We start from the raw sequence: 16156 nt of genomic DNA on the forward strand, positions 1-16156 counted from the left end.
AAAAGTTGCAGGGAGATCCGAGCGTGAACGCTCATAGATAAAAACTTAGGATAACTCTTGAGAATTTGGGGGTGGAGAAAAGGTTTCTTTAGCAAGATCCAAGAGAGACAAGTTGTGCTGGAAAATGAGATAGATCTGTCTATGTCAAAGTGGCAGTACATTGAGTATAACCAGGTGTCAGCCTCTGCTCCAGACTTACCTGGAGACAGTCATAAGAACATTGTAGGATCCTTGGTGTCACCCACTGAGTGGGGGAAGACAGACATTGAGATTCAGGCAAACGGAGCCTCCAAGGGCATGTGGCAGAAAGGGGCGCCTTGAGGGTCTCTTATTTTCTTGGACTGAATTGCTGCCCTTTTTCAAGGGGTTCAGATTTGTCTATGGAGATCCTCTAAGTGAGGAACCTCACATACAGGCGCAGGGAGCAGAGGGATTATGAAAATTTCATCGTAGGCCTGATCATCCTGTTGCTGCCCACACTTTTTGGGGTGGGTGTGGGTCACCTGAATGCAAGGGGTGGGCTGGTCAGGGATGCCTCCCAAGCAGCCCTGACCGGGTTCCAGAACCATGCCAGGAGCTTGTTTAAAATAATTTGGAGGGCCCCACCCCAATATGCCCTGATTCAGGAGGTGGCTCAGGAATCTTCACCCGACCAGCTCCCAGGGGCCAGTGTTGGACCTGCCGAGCAGGATCACCAGCCCCCAAGGAAGCAGAGCTGCCTGGGCTGGGGATGTGCAAGGGTAGGAAGCTCAGCTGTGCCCTGGGCAGGATGGGAAGGGCAGGGGCTTGAGATGGAAGATGCCAGCAAGGGTCAGGTCTGATCCTGTGCCCCAGAAGGCTGTTCACTGCTTGCCCCCTGCACCAGCCTGGGAGCTCTTGGGGGACATTCATTCATTCCTACATCCCTTCAGCCCATAAGTGCGCATTCATGTGCTGTTGTACCTGGGGGACCCATCAGCCCTTCTAGCACTTTCCATCTAGAAGGGACAGGGCAGTAACACCAAGTGGCACTAATAAGTAGTACTAAGTGTGTGATGGAGAACCAGCAGACCCTAGAGGGACACCTGTCCTCCACTTAGGAGACCTGGAGAGGCCCCCCGGAGGATGTGAGGTCTGAGAGGGCAATGAATGAAGCAGTCAGAGGGGAGCTGGGAATGGGTTCAGAGATGGAATGGCATGTGCAGCCCTTGGTGGGGACTGGAAAGGTCAGTGGCTGGATGACGGAAAGTCCCAGAAAGAAGTCATGAGCTGAAGCCCATCTTGAGGCCTCTGGGCAGCAACGAAAGGGTCTCTCCTTCCACTTGCCTGGCTCCCAGCTTGGGAGCTGACCTAGGATGGCCACAGGGAATGTGTGGTGACAGGTGACTTCTCCCATCTGAGCTGGCTGGGCTGACCTGAGCTGCTGCCCACTGCTCTCACAGTTCCGTCCCCCATCATTCCCATGAGCCTAGCAGCTCTCCATCTGGGAACTGCGTAGCATTTTCCTTCAGCACCTGGAATATTAACCTCTCCATGAGAACCGGCCACTGCCCAGAGCTGGGAACCTGAGGCCGGCAGGGAAAATGGCGTGCTGTTCCAGAGTCTGAGAAGCATTGGGCTCCTCTGACCTTCTCTGACTTCCAAGGCAGTTAAAAACTGTGCTTCTAAGAGAACTGCATGGCTCTGTCCTGAGGGTGGGCCTTCAGGGCAAATCCCAAAACCATCCCACAGCCTGGCACTTAGAGGATCGTCTTCTGGGCCTTGGGGAAGGGAGGGCAGGCCCTTTCTCCACCAGAGGAAGTGGCACAGGCTCATGGTGAGTCTGATCCCCAGCTGGCCCCATGCTCGGGGACTGCCATGTGTACGTCCAATGTCAGCATTTTCCTGCTCCACATTTTTGGGCCAGGTGCCCTGCGTGCACACACTCAGACCTCCTTCTCTCCTGGGGAAGCTGGGGACAGATGTGGCTCCTGAGACTCCTGCAAGGAGGGGGTTAAGGGCTCTCCATATCATGTCATGCAAAGGCCAGCAGAGCTGTCACTCCACCTAGCCCCCTCTGCCCTCCCACCCTCTGCCCCCCACTGGGGCTCACTCAGGACTCCACACAGTGCAGGCAGAGAGGATGGGGCTTGTGCCCTGGAGGAGGCTGTAACAGGAGGCTGCTGGGGAAGGGGCAACTTTGGTGGGGTTCCTGGAAACCCAGGTCAGGGGAAGAGTACGGAGCCTCCCCACATCCCCTCCCCAGTTGCCAGTGAAACGTCAACCCCTTAAGGAGGTCATCCCCGGAGGGTGGTTTTCCCTAAAACCATTTTTCCTCTAGCTTAGCTAATTCATGCATTGCTTAATTTTGCTCCAGAAACTATGTATAGCTTGTGTCACTAAAACAAGTAACAGGATAGAGTTTGCCAAGGAGCAAATCTGGGCGTTATGGAGGGGGTGGTCCAGTGATGGCAGGGAAGGCGGGGCTTATTTGCATATGCAAAAGACGAGTTTCCAGACCCCGCCCCCCAGCTCCTGGCCTCTTCCCGCCAGGCTGGGGGCAGGACTGGAGGCAGGGCTGGGGGCTGGGCTGGAGGCCAGGAGAGGGGTGGAACTGTAGGGATCCTCCCAGGCTCGCTGCAGGTCTAGAGCCACCCACAAGCGTGCCATCTGCCCCAGGAACCAGCCTCTACTGCGAAATCGGTGCCCGCCTAGGTGCTGTTGGTTCACCAGCTGCCAGACCAGAGGGTGCGCTCCCTTGAAGGCAGGGCCGCCCTGAGTGGCCAGGGCAGGGTGTCCAGTGGATGCTGAGAGCGCGCCCTTGCGACCTAGGGGAGGTGGGTGGGGAGGAAGCGCATGGGTGCACTGGGGGAACCTGCCAGGCCACAGCAGGGCGACACAGCCACGCACCTGGTTCCCGGGGCGGGGCGCACAGCTCCAGTCTAAACTGCCCTCGGGGCTTCTGTTCCTAGATCCACTTCCCGGACGTGGAGCGGGTCGAGTGGGCCAACAAGGTAAGGCTGTGGGCGGGGCCAGGCGGGTGGACTCCCTGCGCCTAATCCTCGCTGCAGCCTGTCACCTGCTGCAGCCGGGAGGTGGGTGGGGCTGGGACAAAGACCTCAGGTCCAGCAGTTCCCTTACTCTGGAGGGACAGAGATGTCCCCTCTGCTGCTGGGGTAGCAACCTCCCCTTTCTTCATTCACCAGGATGGTTTTCTTTAAGAAAAAGTCTAAGATTAATACATGGGCACATCAGAAAATAGTATAGAGAAAAGTATAACCCTTCCCCGACTCCCTGACAAGATCAGCACTTTGGCAGGGAGAGGCAGACAGAGGTAGACAACAGCTCTGGATTTCACCTGGTTTTCAGGCCAGATATGCCATCACGGTGGCTATGCAACCTTGAGAAGTTTGACTCACTTCTCTGAGCTGGTTTCCTTATGCATAAAATGGGAGTAACTACTCCTTCACTGACGTCATTGTTATGATTGCTGTTAGATCATCTAGGTGACTTCCTTTGGGCACTACTGCCAGATGCCCTGAGGGTCGCCTTGTAACCTCCTTGCAAGGAGCCCCACTTTACAGATGAGAAACCTGAGTCCCTCTCCTACCTGAGCTGCCCAAACTTGTGAAGGCCCACTGCAGTCCTCACCTCAAGTCTCCAGAAACTGGACGTAATGCCTTTGTTCTGGGAGAAGACTTAGCCAGTAGCAGGAGGAACTTAGGTTAGGTATAAGAAAGAACTTCCTGATAGTTGTTGATCTATGGTTGGTGTTTTATATTACTAGAAATGTCATTTCAAAGTGCATCAAAACTCTCCCCACGCCCCACCCCAGCCTCTGGGTAAAATTCGGAGGGAACAGGTTTCTGCCTTTGGAGGAGAGGCAAGGTTTCTGTGGATTAATGCAGTGCCTGGGGCCTCTGGAGCAAGCCTTGTAGAGGTCTTCTGTGTGTGTGTGTTAGCCACGCCCTGGACTACTGCATGTCTGAAGGTCAGGCCTCAAGAGGCATTGGAGGTAGAGGGCTATTGGGATGAGGCCCCTCCTGATCCTTACCATGGGGAGGTAGACCTCATTCTAGGCTGCACTCCAGAGGCACCAGAGAGTGACAGACCAGAGCTGCAGGAAGCTGGGACCAGCCCACAGAAAGAACCAGGGCTTTCAACAGTCCTCTGCAAATCTCATAACTTGAGGCTCCTCCAGTTATGGGTTTGGAAGGGGGGCATGGGAAGGAGGTCCATCTTTAAATTAAGGCCCAAACCCAACAGGCAGGGTGGAGGAGAGGCTGCTGCTCCAACAGGAAATAGCCCGGCAGCCCCTCCAAGCCCCCCCCACCACCACTACCACCTGCCATCTCCACCTCCCTCCTGCTAGAATAGGAAGAGACATGAGGGGTAAAAGTGAAGCCCAAATAGTCTATAGGTTAGTTTTAAATGCTCTAACAGTGCATTCACATGCTGTGTAAGGACATTTTGGTCGACAAAGGCTGCAGATTCAATGGGGATTCTGTAAGGTTATAGTGGAATTGAGAAATTTTCAAATGATGCATGAATGCATTATGGTTATATAAGGTACCGACTTCAAGGGGAACTTGGTCCCACCTGTGTGTTCCCAGACCAGCACCAGGAGTGCTGCAGAATCAGAAAAAGGCTGCCTTTTCTGACTGCTGGAAATAAAAATCCCTGGGGAAACAGTCTAACTCTTTTTTTCTGTAATATTTTCCCCCATACCTCTGTCATCTGCTCACTCTTTGTGTAAACCACAGTGTAGAATGAGATTACATTGTAGCACAGAGCTAGAGGGCTTCATGTTATTAGATTTAGTGGATGAGTATTTCCATGGGGCTCTGCAGAATGTCCCCCAAACCTTGGGGTCCTGCTGCCTGCACAAGAGTGGAAACCACGGCTATAGTTATCAGATGTCTGAGGGAAAGATGACAGGCAGACAGATGGGTGGGCAGGCAGGGGAGTGGGTGCTGCAGCATAGGAACCGTGGGGCCCCTACCCCTGGGACAGGGCTGTAGACAATCAGGACCTCGTCCTGGGCAGGTGCGGGTCTCCAGTCAGGGGCACATACCTGACCACCAAGGGCCTCTTCCTGTCCTCACAGATCATCGCCCAGATCTGGCCCTACCTCAGCATGATCATGGAGAACAAGTTTCGGGAGAAACTTGAACCCAAGATCCGGGAAAAGAGTGCCCACCTGAGGACCTTCACCTTCACCAAGCTCTACTTTGGACAGAAGGTGGGTGTTGTCTCAGGGAGGTCAGCCTGGACTTGCTAGGAAGTCTTTTCTCTGTCTCCTCTTTTCCTGCCTCCCACTCCCTGGTCACTTGACTGTAAAGATCCTACTGGACCTTGGAGAGGGGCGACCCCCACAATCTGCCATTCCCAGCATCAGCCTCCGTTTATAGCCTTCATCCCCAGTCCTTGTGCTGCCATATCTACAGGTTCCCAGGAAGCTACGTCTCAGAAGCAGAAGGGGGAAGTGAGAAGTTGTTCCTCTCGCAAAAAAATGTTTAAAACATGCCGGGCATGGTGAAGCATGCCTGCAATCCTAGCATCTAGGGAGACTGAGGCAGGAGGATCTCAAGTTCAAAGCCAGCCTCAGCAACTTAGTGAGACCCTGTCTCAAAGTTGAAAAAAGAGCCAGGTTAAGCAACCCTGGGTTCAATCCCTGATACAAAAAAAAAAGTCGTGGTGCCAGACAGATTCATGATGAGCAAGCCATGCTAACCTCATGGTCTGTGATAGTACATAAAGCAGTTTATGATGCCCTGGTTGGTCCTGGCATTTGGTTGGAAGCCCCCACAACTCTGTGAAGACCAACAGGGATCCCAGGATAAAATGGTCCATGGCCAAAGAGGTTTGTGTTCAGCACACCTAACATCACATCCCGGGTCTAGACCAGGTTTCCAGTTTCACCCTCTGGACCCCATTCCTCCCACGCCAAGGAGCCCACCGAGGTGAGTCTTATTTGATCATCGCTGTCATGACATCCACCACTCAGTAAATCAGAGGTGCTGGCATCCAGCCTGCCCTGGAGTATGCTGGTTTCAGAGCAGGCCAGCCTACCAGCCCTGGAGACAGGGCAGAGGAGGCTGCCTGACCCGCAGAGATTCTGGTTTAGGCCCCCGGGCTCTGCCAGCACCAGCTCGGCCCAGGGTTGCTTGGCTCACACACAGCTTACTGAGCATGCGCTGTGTTCGGTGCTATGGAGCGCATGCGCCACACCTGCCTACAGGAGACAGACGAGCTAGTAGGGGAACCAAGGCATTCCGTGCAGGGTGGTCGAGCACCTGGGTTCAGGGGTTCAGAGGTGGAGGGGCGAGGGCTGGCGCGGGGGCTGGGGGACTTCTGGGAGGAAGCGCTGAGTTGGCATGTGACTAATTCAGCAGGCAGGAGACCTGAGAGTCCTCTCTGCTGACTGCAGAGCCTGCCCAACCAGGCCACTCCTCTGACTGGGCGTCTGGGGACGTGGTGCTGGGGCAAGTCATCCTAAGGAATGATCTTCCCCATGCCAGGGAAGATCAAGTCTGTGCCCAGCTCCCTCTGCACTTGGACCAAGGACTAAACCTCTCTGAGCTCCAGTTTCTTCATGTCTGAAAGGAAAAGAGCTACTTCTTAAGGTGGTCGTGAGGCACATATGGCAGGCCTGGCCTTGGTATGGCTCTATGTGGCTGGTGGCAGTGTCCTGCGTTGTGGAGGTCAGTTCTAGCCCGGTGCTCCTCACCTGGCTGTGAGCCCTGTTGGCACAGAGTAGGTCTTCATGGCAGAGGCCTCCAGGCAGTCATTTCTCCCTGAGACCTGGCTCTGTGGATGTGGGTCTTTGGGGCTGGCCAAGCTTTTGTAGGTACCAGGTGAGCCCCTCCCAACCTCTTGGCCCCCAGCAGGCCCTGGATGGCTGCTTAGTCTCAGCACCCTCTTCCAACACAGGCTTCCACTGAGGCAAGGCAGAGCCCAGGGCTGTGCCATTTGAGGCTTCCATAGTACTAGGGACTCTCTTGAAGAAAAGGAATGTAGAATCAAAAATGCAAAATGGGGGTAAAGTGAATATTAAATAAATAGGAGGGCTGGGGTTGTGGCTCAGCAGTAGAGCACTCGCCTAGTACCTGTGAGGTCCTGGGTTCAATCCTAAGCACCACATAAAAAAATAAATAATTAAAATTTATTAAACAATAAATAAATAGGAGAAAGAATAAGAAAATAAATTGGAGCATGTTACACATTTTAAAAAGCTGACAAATCACACTTATCACAGACTCTGGAAAAACCATATGACATTTTTAGTGAACTTGTCTAATATGTCCTATAATACATTTTTCTCCTTTTTTTTTTCTTCTCCATACTCAGAACCATTCCATAGGACAGTGCATTTGTAAATTCCACTTTTTGTGGAGCAAGTCAAAAGTTAATGAATCTTTTCTCTAGTGGTACTGATTGAATTTTTTCTGCAATATTTCTTATGAAAAATTTCAAACAAACAAAAAAAATTTTAAAGCTATTCAGTGAACATCATGTACCTACCATCCAAATTGTGCAGATGGTAATCTTTGGCTATATTTTATTTATTACATATCCATGCATCTATCTCTCTACATATCTTTATTTGTTCTTTTTAGATATACATGACAGTCGAGTGTATTTTGACACATATACATACATGGAGTATAACTTCACATTCTTGTGGTTGTACATGATGTGGAGCTACACTGGTTGTGTATTCATATATGAACACAGGAAAATTATGTCCAATTTATTCCACTGTCTTTCCCATTCTCATCCTCCCACACCCCCTACCCCATGCAATCTGGTATACTCCACCCCCCACAATTGTGAGTCAGCATCCACATATCAGGGAGAACATTTCCCCTTTGGTTTTTTGGGATTGGCTTATTTCGCTTAGCATGATAGCCTCCAGTTCCATCCATTTACCGGCAAATGCCATAATTTCACTGTTTTTATGACTGTCTACTCATTTAAAAAAAATGCATTTCAAATTAAATAGATATTGGTGAACTTCACCCCTAACCCAGCATGAACATCATTAATTAAGATTCAAATGAATTTTTTTTTTTTACCCTTGATCAGTAATAACCAGACTGCTGGACAGAAGAGTCTGAGCAGGTGGAGCTGAAAGCAGAAGGAAAGTTACCTGGGAACCAAGGTCTTGGCCCAGAGCCTGGGGCTCAAGGCTCTGTAGCTGTGCACTTGAATCCTCAGGATGGGATCCCTCACCAAGGATCCTGCCCCCTTCCCTTTCCTCTATGGGGCCACCTCACCCGCCAGACTTAGCTTAAATGCTTCCCCCTCCAGGAGCCTACCTTAGCCCCGCCCAAGCTGGACAGGTGGTCCTGAAGTCCCAGATGCCTCAGGACAGCAGGGCTGCTCCTCCTGTGGCCCCTTCCTGCCCTATTTGTCTCCTGGGCTGGACTGCAGGCCTATGAGAGCAGACTGGGTCCCTCTTGCTCCTTGCTTTCTCCCAGTCCAGGGCTATGCAGGGTAGACGCTCAATAAATAGCCGTGACAGGAGACAAAGGAGGGGACACCTTCAAGGGAGGGACACCTCGGGCTGCAGGTGGGTTTCTGTGTGTATTTTGTTTCTCAACCCAGGAGCACAGCGGCTTGTGGGCAGGGGCTTGTGGCCATCTCTGTTTTGAGAACCTACTGACCTTCCTGCCTGCCATCTCTTCCAGTGCCCCAGGGTGAATGGTGTCAAGGTACATACTAACAAATGCAACCGAAGACAGGTCACCTTGGACCTGCAGATATGGTGAGCCCTTGTGCCAGGTGGGGGTTTCCAGGGACAGGGAATCTCTGTGGGAGCAGCCAGTTGGAAGATGCAGTGGCATGTCTACACTCTGATTTGGGCTGTGGAACCCCTCGTTGTGCTGGGGCACAAGGGCAGGAGTATCAGGAAAAATGGATGGAAGAATGACTGGTCCTGGGGGAGCTGCCACTCGCTGGGCCCACGGCCCAGTCCTGGCTTCTCCCACCCCCTGGCTCATTCTGGATAACAAGGAAGCCGGGGCTGGGATCACCTAGAGGGTCAGACCAGCTGCCTCAGGATGCAGAGAGAACAAGGGAGGGAAGCCCAGGGAGTTCCCAGCACGGATTGAGAAAGGCCAGCTGGAGGCCAGGAGGATGCAAAGTCTGACAAGCAGCTAGGTTAGCAGGCGGGACCCAGGCACCTCTTTCAAGTGAGGTTCATAACGGGCTTGAGTCAGCATCAAGGGAGGCTCCGTCCAGGGCGTCTTCCTGCAGGTGGTGAGATTTGAGTTGTGCTTTGAAAGACAGAGGGTCAACTCCAGAGTCCCAGAGTGACCGCCCTTCCTTCCCAGTGTCTCATTTTCTGATCTTTGCCCAGAAGCTGGCCCTGAGAGCATGCTGGGGAGATGGGAGCCAATTCTGGGGCCACCCGCCCCTCTTTAGGGATTGGTCTCCAGGCCACCAGGTGCTCCTGGCCCTTGAGGCTCTGCCATGAGATCCTGTGTGAATAGTTGGAGCCCCTGGATGCCATCTGACCCACCCAGCCTCCCAGGCAGTACCCAGGGCCCCTGTCTGCACATCCTGCCTGCCCCCACTCAGCATTTCTGACTTGAGACGTCAGGCTCCTCTGCCTGTGACCTGCAGATGTGTTTCAGCCACTCTCATCCCCCTTAGTCCTCTGACCTTTAATAGTCTCCTGATCTTTACCCTCAAGGGCACTTGTCCTGGGCTCCTGTTCTTGCAGCCTGAGGCCTTGTCACCTTTGCCCACCTCCACCCGCCCCCCACACCCTGGGCAGTGGCTTGATGTAAGCACTGGGGCTGCTTCTGGAAAGAGACCCGGGCAGAAATGGGGCAGGGACGCAGCAGTGGTAGAGAGGGGCAGTGTGTTTACCAAGAGCTGATTCTTTCCATCTTTGGGTGTCATGGGGCAAGGTGATGTTCAGAGTCATTGTCCTAAAGGTCAGTCATTGTCCCAAGATGCAGGGGACTAAGGGGCTACCTCTCCTGATCTGGACCTGGGTTAGGATCTAAACAGAATCAAGGAAGGCTGAGGCTGTAGGGGAGGCTGTGTGGCAAGTGACATAGCTTAGATTTGGTGGCCAGTAGCTAGGGATCAGGCTGTGCAACACTGGGCAAGTTTCCACACCTCTCTGAGCGGGTGGACTTCCCCCTCTCCATTCTTCCTTCTCCCTCCCCATTTCAGCTACATCGGGGACTGTGAGATCAGTGTGGAGCTGCAGAAGATACATGCAGGTGTGAATGGGATCCAGGTGGGTGGAGCCACATGACTGCCTCTGTTCCAGCCCCTGGGGACAGAAAAAAGTACCTGGAAGGCAGGATCCAGCTCAGGCAGGAGCAGGCTGCAAAAGGTGGTGAGGAACCAAACACAGGCTGGGGACTGAAGAAACCGCAGGCCCAGGGTTACATGGCCAGGAAGTGGTGCTGGGCTTCAGTCCCAGCTCTGCCTCAGGGCTGCACAACCTGCCTCAGGTTGCAAAGTCCCTGGGTGGCTCCAGCTGCCTGGGGGAGAGAGGCATTCTGGAGTGATGAAGAACCATCACTTAGACATCCAGGTGAGAGCAGGAGGTGGCGATGTCACCCCAGGAACACGCAGTGACATTGCGTCCCTGCTCCTGGAGTGGTTAACACATCACAGAAAGTGATTGGGGTCAGCCTGTGGCCTTGGTGGCTGGCACAAGAGTTGATGCTATGTCCAGGCTCCTGCACGCCTAGTGTGGTCCCTACTGTGACAGCAGGTGGCCTAGGGTAGGTGGTCCTGATATGGACATGGAACAAGGTAGGAAATGACCTCGGCTGAGTGCAGCAGACCAGAAGAAAGAAGACCTGCTTTCTTAGCCTCTGTGCCCATCCAGTTGCAGGGCACCCTGCGGGTCATCCTGGAGCCCCTCCTGGTGGACAAGCCCTTCGTGGGAGCTGTCACCGTGTTCTTCCTTCAAAAGCCGGTGAGCCCCGGGGACAGGGGCAGAGATGCTCCTGAGCAGAGCCCTTGGGTTGGAGCCCAAGAATGGACATTGCTATAGCCCCCCCAGGCTAGGCCCTCATGCTCCTGCCTCGCTTAATCCTCTAGCAGCCTGAGGAGTCAGACTTGGTCCTACCAAGAGACAAAGCCCAGAGGGGGCACACAGGTGGTCTGAAGAAGAGCTCACAAACTCGGCTCTCCAAGGCCAGGCAGCCTGCAGCCGAATGGGCAGGCTTCCTCCTGTGGTGGGTCTTGGCAGGAGGCAGCAGGCTGGCAGCCCTGGCTTCATCCTGAGCTAAGGCCCGAGCAGGTCAGGGAAGTGCCCTTGCCCATCTGACCTGCCCACAGGGGGCAACCCTGGCAGGCTGGGCTCTCTGTTCAGGCAGGTGTGAGGTACTTGGAAGAGGTTCTCAGCTCCTTGTGGCCTAACAGCCTCCTCCTGCCCCTGTAGCATCTGCAGATCAACTGGACAGGCTTGACCAACCTGCTGGATGCACCAGGCATCAAGTAAGTGCCTGGGAACCTCCAGGGAGGGTCCCCAGTGGAGGCACAGGGTTCTGCTGTCAGTGCCGGGAGCTGCACAAGGATGTGCCCACCCTCCTGTTCCATGCATGAGGACTGGGGCGAGAGGGGACAGCCTTGAGCCCTCCCTTCCACAGGGAGAGCCTCCGTAGGTGTGGGCCGAGGCTGACAGGGCTATGCCCAGAACACACACACACACACACACACACACACACACACACACAAGAAGTGCTTTACTCAGTGTTGGGCTGAGGGGCATTCAGGTACCTGTCCTGGGGCTCTGATCAGATGAGATGTTCTGGAGACCACAGGGGCTAGTGAGAGAGGAGCCCAGGCCAGCTAGCTCTTGGCTCTGTCACTTAGCAAATTTGTGACTGTGGACAGGCTATTTCACTTCTCTGGGCCTGTGGTCAGTTAAAGGGAAGCCTGGTTCCTCTGACTCAAGGTCCCTGGGAGAGCATTTGGGGATGTATTGACCATACACTGGGATTGGGCACATCCAGGTATCCTCTTCATTCTTCAAGCCAGCCCCTCCCTAGCCCATGTCTGTGGTGAGAAGTCCAGGTGGCCTCATGACTGTGGTCATGAACTCAGGCACAGGAGGGGCTGGCTGTCACAGCGGAGGCTGGTGAGGAGGGGCTGGTCTGGAGGTCCCAGGCCCCTGATGAGGCGCAGAGGAGGGCTCCAGCCCCTCAGACATGCCTCCCCAGGAAGGAGGGACAGGGACTGGCCAGGGTAAGCACTTCTTTCATTCAAACAACATTTGTTGAGCACTCACTGTGTGTCCCTCCTGTCCCTATATCCCTGTTTGGGGGAGAACGAGGTGAGCTATAATGAGAACAGGGGCGTGCCAGGCAGCAGAGGGCTACAGTAGCCAGCTCTTGCGTAGTGTTTCCATGGTCCAGGCACCGCACACGTCTCTTCCCCTACAGCTACTCAAGGAGGCCGACATTGCTAGCCGACCTCCTAGAGATGAGGGAACCCAGGTGCACAGAGGCGGGTGATATACCTAAGGTCACACAACTAGGGGGCAGTTGAGCTGAGATCAAACCCAGGCCCAGGGTCTGTTCTTGGCCATCCAGAGAACAAAGCAGGACTGGGGTGGTGGGTGCCAGGGGGTGCAGGGGGGAGGGCTGCTATTTGGGACAGAATATCAGGGTTTGTCAAAATGGATAGCCACCTCCATCCAGGTGGGAAGGGGTCAGGCTGCCTGTCAGGGCTCACACCAAGCTGGGCTGTCGGTTCCAGTGCTGAGGCTGGGTGGAGGAACAGGTGGCATGGGGAGGGAGTGTTACCCTGCTATAGTTGTCATGCCTGATACCCCAGTGAAGTGTCGGACAGCCTGCTGGAGGACCTCATTGCTGCCCACCTGGTGCTGCCCAACCGCGTGACTGTGCCTGTGAAGAAGGGCCTGGATGTGACCAACCTGCGCTTCCCTTTGCCCTGTGTGAGTGAGTACCTGGTGCTGGCCGCAGCATCAGTGTGGAGGGACACCTGGGCGGCTGGGGAGGTGTCCTGAAATGCATTCTCAGATACTGATCCCAATTTCTACCCTTCGAGGGCTGGCATCCCATTTCATAGGGTGGAGACTGAGGCCAGGAGGTGGGATGACTTTGCCTGAAGTCATTTTACCATCCAGGGAGGGGCAGAGCCCAGGCACATTCTCTTCTGTGCTCCTGGCACCCCCTGTGGCTTGTGTTGAGGACTGTGTGCAGTCATTCCCATAACACCCCAGGAGGTCCCTGGACTCTGTCAGTTTGGGTCAGGAAGAACCTTTGGGCCTACTGAGGAAGAGTCTCAGTTGAGCTGGTGCTGGCACTTCGTGGGCACTGAGCCACATTGTTTCCCCATCCTGGGGCCAGCTCAGGACGTCCTTGGGGACAGTCATATGGCATCTCTACAGAAAGGTGTCTTGGCTGTGGGACTGAACGCCTAGGGGCTGGGCATCAGGACCCCAAGAGAGGGGAAAGCACCCATTCTTACCCTCAGCACCAGGTAAGAGCATGGCCTTCTTGATGAATGGGGCACACATCTGCTGAGCCGGGCCGGGGGGGGGGGACCCCAGAAAACCCAGGCTGGCTGGGGATACAGCTCATATGTCCTCTCAGTCTTCCCATGGTGGCCCACTAGTGTGGCCTGCACTGTATGTGTGATGGTCCCCAAGTAACAATACAAATGCATCCTCCCATATCACAATTACCAAAGACTTGCTGTCCTTAGAGTATGTCCCACTGTCCTTAGAGTATGACCCACTTGGGACGTATGAGTAGTCACACTACTACAATTTAGACTCCCTTGGAATAGTTCTATTTGGCCACAAATGTTTACATTTGTTTGTTTCAGTCTATTTTTTACGACTTAATTGTTACCTTAATTTCCTTTTACAATTATGCAAATAGTTGTGAGTTTCTAAAGTATTATATAAAAACCAAATTATACTTTAAGAAATTCAACTTCTACCTCTTGTTCCCTCCAGTGGATCCTTCTTTCCTATAACTAATGGTTTATCCTGCCATTATTTTTCCTTGGTTGGTTTTCATTAAGAATAGATAGATATATACGGTCCTATGTGCACATATTTGATTATCTTCATAGTCCCCTTCCTTGGGAAGATGTAGCCTACTGCAGTTTCCCTACCTTGTTTTTGTCACTCACTGGGTTGTGGAAGTCTCACAATGGCAGCATGGAGACCGCCCTCATTCCTTCACAGCTGCTGGGAGGCTCTTCACTGTGGGAATGTACTGAAGCTGGTTCACCCCTTGATGGACAGTTAGGTCATATGTCTGGACTTTTGCTGTTACAGATACAGTGCAGTGAATAGCCTTGTGCAGGTGTCATCCTATATTTTTGCCAGCATGCCTTTGGGATAGGTTCCCAGATATGGGAACAAAGGGAAAATGTGGGTCAAGGGGAAAATGCATATGTATTTACTGCTATTTCTAAAGAAGTAGTTCCAGGATGGCGGCAGACCTCAAGCTCTGTGAATTGTTCTTTTCAGATTTCCTGTGCTGTTTGTTATTAAGAGTGTTTTAGTTTTCATTTCTTTTTGAACATCCCTCTATGAGTGTGTAGAAGAGCTCTGTGCTGTGGCATGGCCCAGGGTGTGGTGGCTGACACTTGGTGTGGGGCCTTAATGAGTAGAGGGACTTCCTACCAGCAGCAGGCAGTGCCCACAGGATGCTCTACTGGGTGTGGAGAAGAAATGATGTTAGGACGCAGTCTATATGCAGGTTACGTGAAGAGGGCTGATGGGAAGGAGGAAGCTCCTGAGGCGACATGATTGTTGGTACAGGACAGGAAATGGGTGCATTTGAATAGCCCTCCATGTGGCAGTTTGGAGGCAGGGTGGGTGGGAGGGTCAGAGACACGGTAGAACATGCTGGTGCACTGGGAGAGCCTGAGGTCCTACCATCACTTGCTGTGTGGCTTTGGCCAGCTCATTGCTGTCTCTGGCTTCCACCTCCCCATCCAGACCATGGAGCAGGTGAGCTGGGGGTGGTAGTGATCTCTGATGACTGTGGCCCTGCTTTCCTGGGCCTTGATGGCTGATGCAGCCCAGGAAGCAGCTGTGAGCCCTGGGCTGGGGCATTTTCCAGGGGGTGATCAGAGTCTACTTGCTGGAAGCTGAGAAGCTGTCCGCAAAGGACGGCTTCCTGGGACTTGGAGGCAAATCAGACCCCTATGCCAAGGTGAGCATCGGCTTGCAGCACTTCCGGAGCAGGACCATCTACAAGAACCTGAACCCCACCTGGAATGAGGTATTTGAGGTAAGGGTCTCCTTGGCCTCTTTTGACAGTCCTGGGTGTCTAGAGGTTTCATCTGGGCTGGCTGGGCACAGTCAAGGTGGGGCCTTGTCCTGTGGAGAAGCTCTGGCTAGCCATGGGACTTGGAGATGGGCAGGCAGGTTGGTGTGATTCCTGACCATATCCACCAGGCCTCTGGAGGTGGGCTGCCCTGGTCCCATATTTTCAGCATGCGGGCAAATTCCCCTATCTTCTTTCCGTACCAGAAGTAGCTTTGTTGGAAATTCTCAAAGAAAAAAAAGACCCTCAGACAGGCAGTTCTGCCCACACCCCAGCCTTCCCTGCTAGAGCCACACATCAGGAACCTGAAGTCCTTCATTAGGTCCACCCATAGTCCCTGCTACTTGAAGGGTGGACCCACAGTCTGTTAAGACCTCGAAGACCCCTCCAATTTCACATTCCAGGGCTGCCACCTTGGTGCCCTCTCTAACTTCCCCTCACAACCAGCCATCTGTGTGCTGTCACAAATGGGCCAAGATAGGGAAACAGAGTGATAAAGGGTGGATCAGTGTCCTGGGGTGCCACAGCCATGGGGCCAAGGGAGTGTGATGGGCAAGTGCTCCAGAATCCACAGGCCCAAGGCAGAGTAGATAGCAGCCACTGCCCCTACTATTTGTTCATGTTCTCTAGCCTCCTCCACCCTGTGTGAGGGGCATCCTTTCCTCCTTGTGGGTGGGGTTCTGAGGCAATTAAAAGGCCAGGAACCTGCCTGCGCAACAGGCTGGGATTTGGCTCCCTCAGGTCATAAGGGCTGATGGATCAGTCGCTACCTATTGGTCAGGACACCTCTCTCCTTTCAGTTCATGGTGTATGAAGTCCCTGGGCAGGACCTGGAGGTGGACCTGTATGACGAGGACACGGACAGGGATGACTTCCTTGGCAGGTGAGGAGGGTGGAACTGGGCC

The 16156-nt window shown here is 53.5% G+C and overlaps 1 protein-coding gene across 2 annotated transcripts in view; it reads left to right on the plus strand.

Annotated features, from left to right (window-relative positions):
• Nucleotides 1–16156, plus strand: part of Esyt3 (extended synaptotagmin 3) — a 41456-nt gene that overhangs the window by 14180 nt on the left and 11120 nt on the right. Inside the window, exons 2-10 of one of the 2 annotated variants that reach the window (XM_005328014.4) lie at nucleotides 2931–2972; nucleotides 5066–5200; nucleotides 8652–8728; nucleotides 10150–10216; nucleotides 10820–10909; nucleotides 11378–11433; nucleotides 12775–12895; nucleotides 15045–15215; nucleotides 16052–16134. In XM_005328014.4, coding sequence (XP_005328071.1) covers nucleotides 2931–2972; nucleotides 5066–5200; nucleotides 8652–8728; nucleotides 10150–10216; nucleotides 10820–10909; nucleotides 11378–11433; nucleotides 12775–12895; nucleotides 15045–15215; nucleotides 16052–16134 — 842 coding nt within the window. The remainder of the gene's footprint in view (nucleotides 1–2930; nucleotides 2973–5065; nucleotides 5201–8651; nucleotides 8729–10149; nucleotides 10217–10819; nucleotides 10910–11377; nucleotides 11434–12774; nucleotides 12896–15044; nucleotides 15216–16051; nucleotides 16135–16156) is intronic. The other variant, XM_040269881.2, reaches the window with a different exon arrangement.

Source organism: Ictidomys tridecemlineatus, chromosome 3, assembly GCF_052094955.1.
Source record: "Ictidomys tridecemlineatus isolate mIctTri1 chromosome 3, mIctTri1.hap1, whole genome shotgun sequence".
Lineage (NCBI taxonomy): Eukaryota > Metazoa > Chordata > Mammalia > Rodentia > Sciuridae > Ictidomys > Ictidomys tridecemlineatus.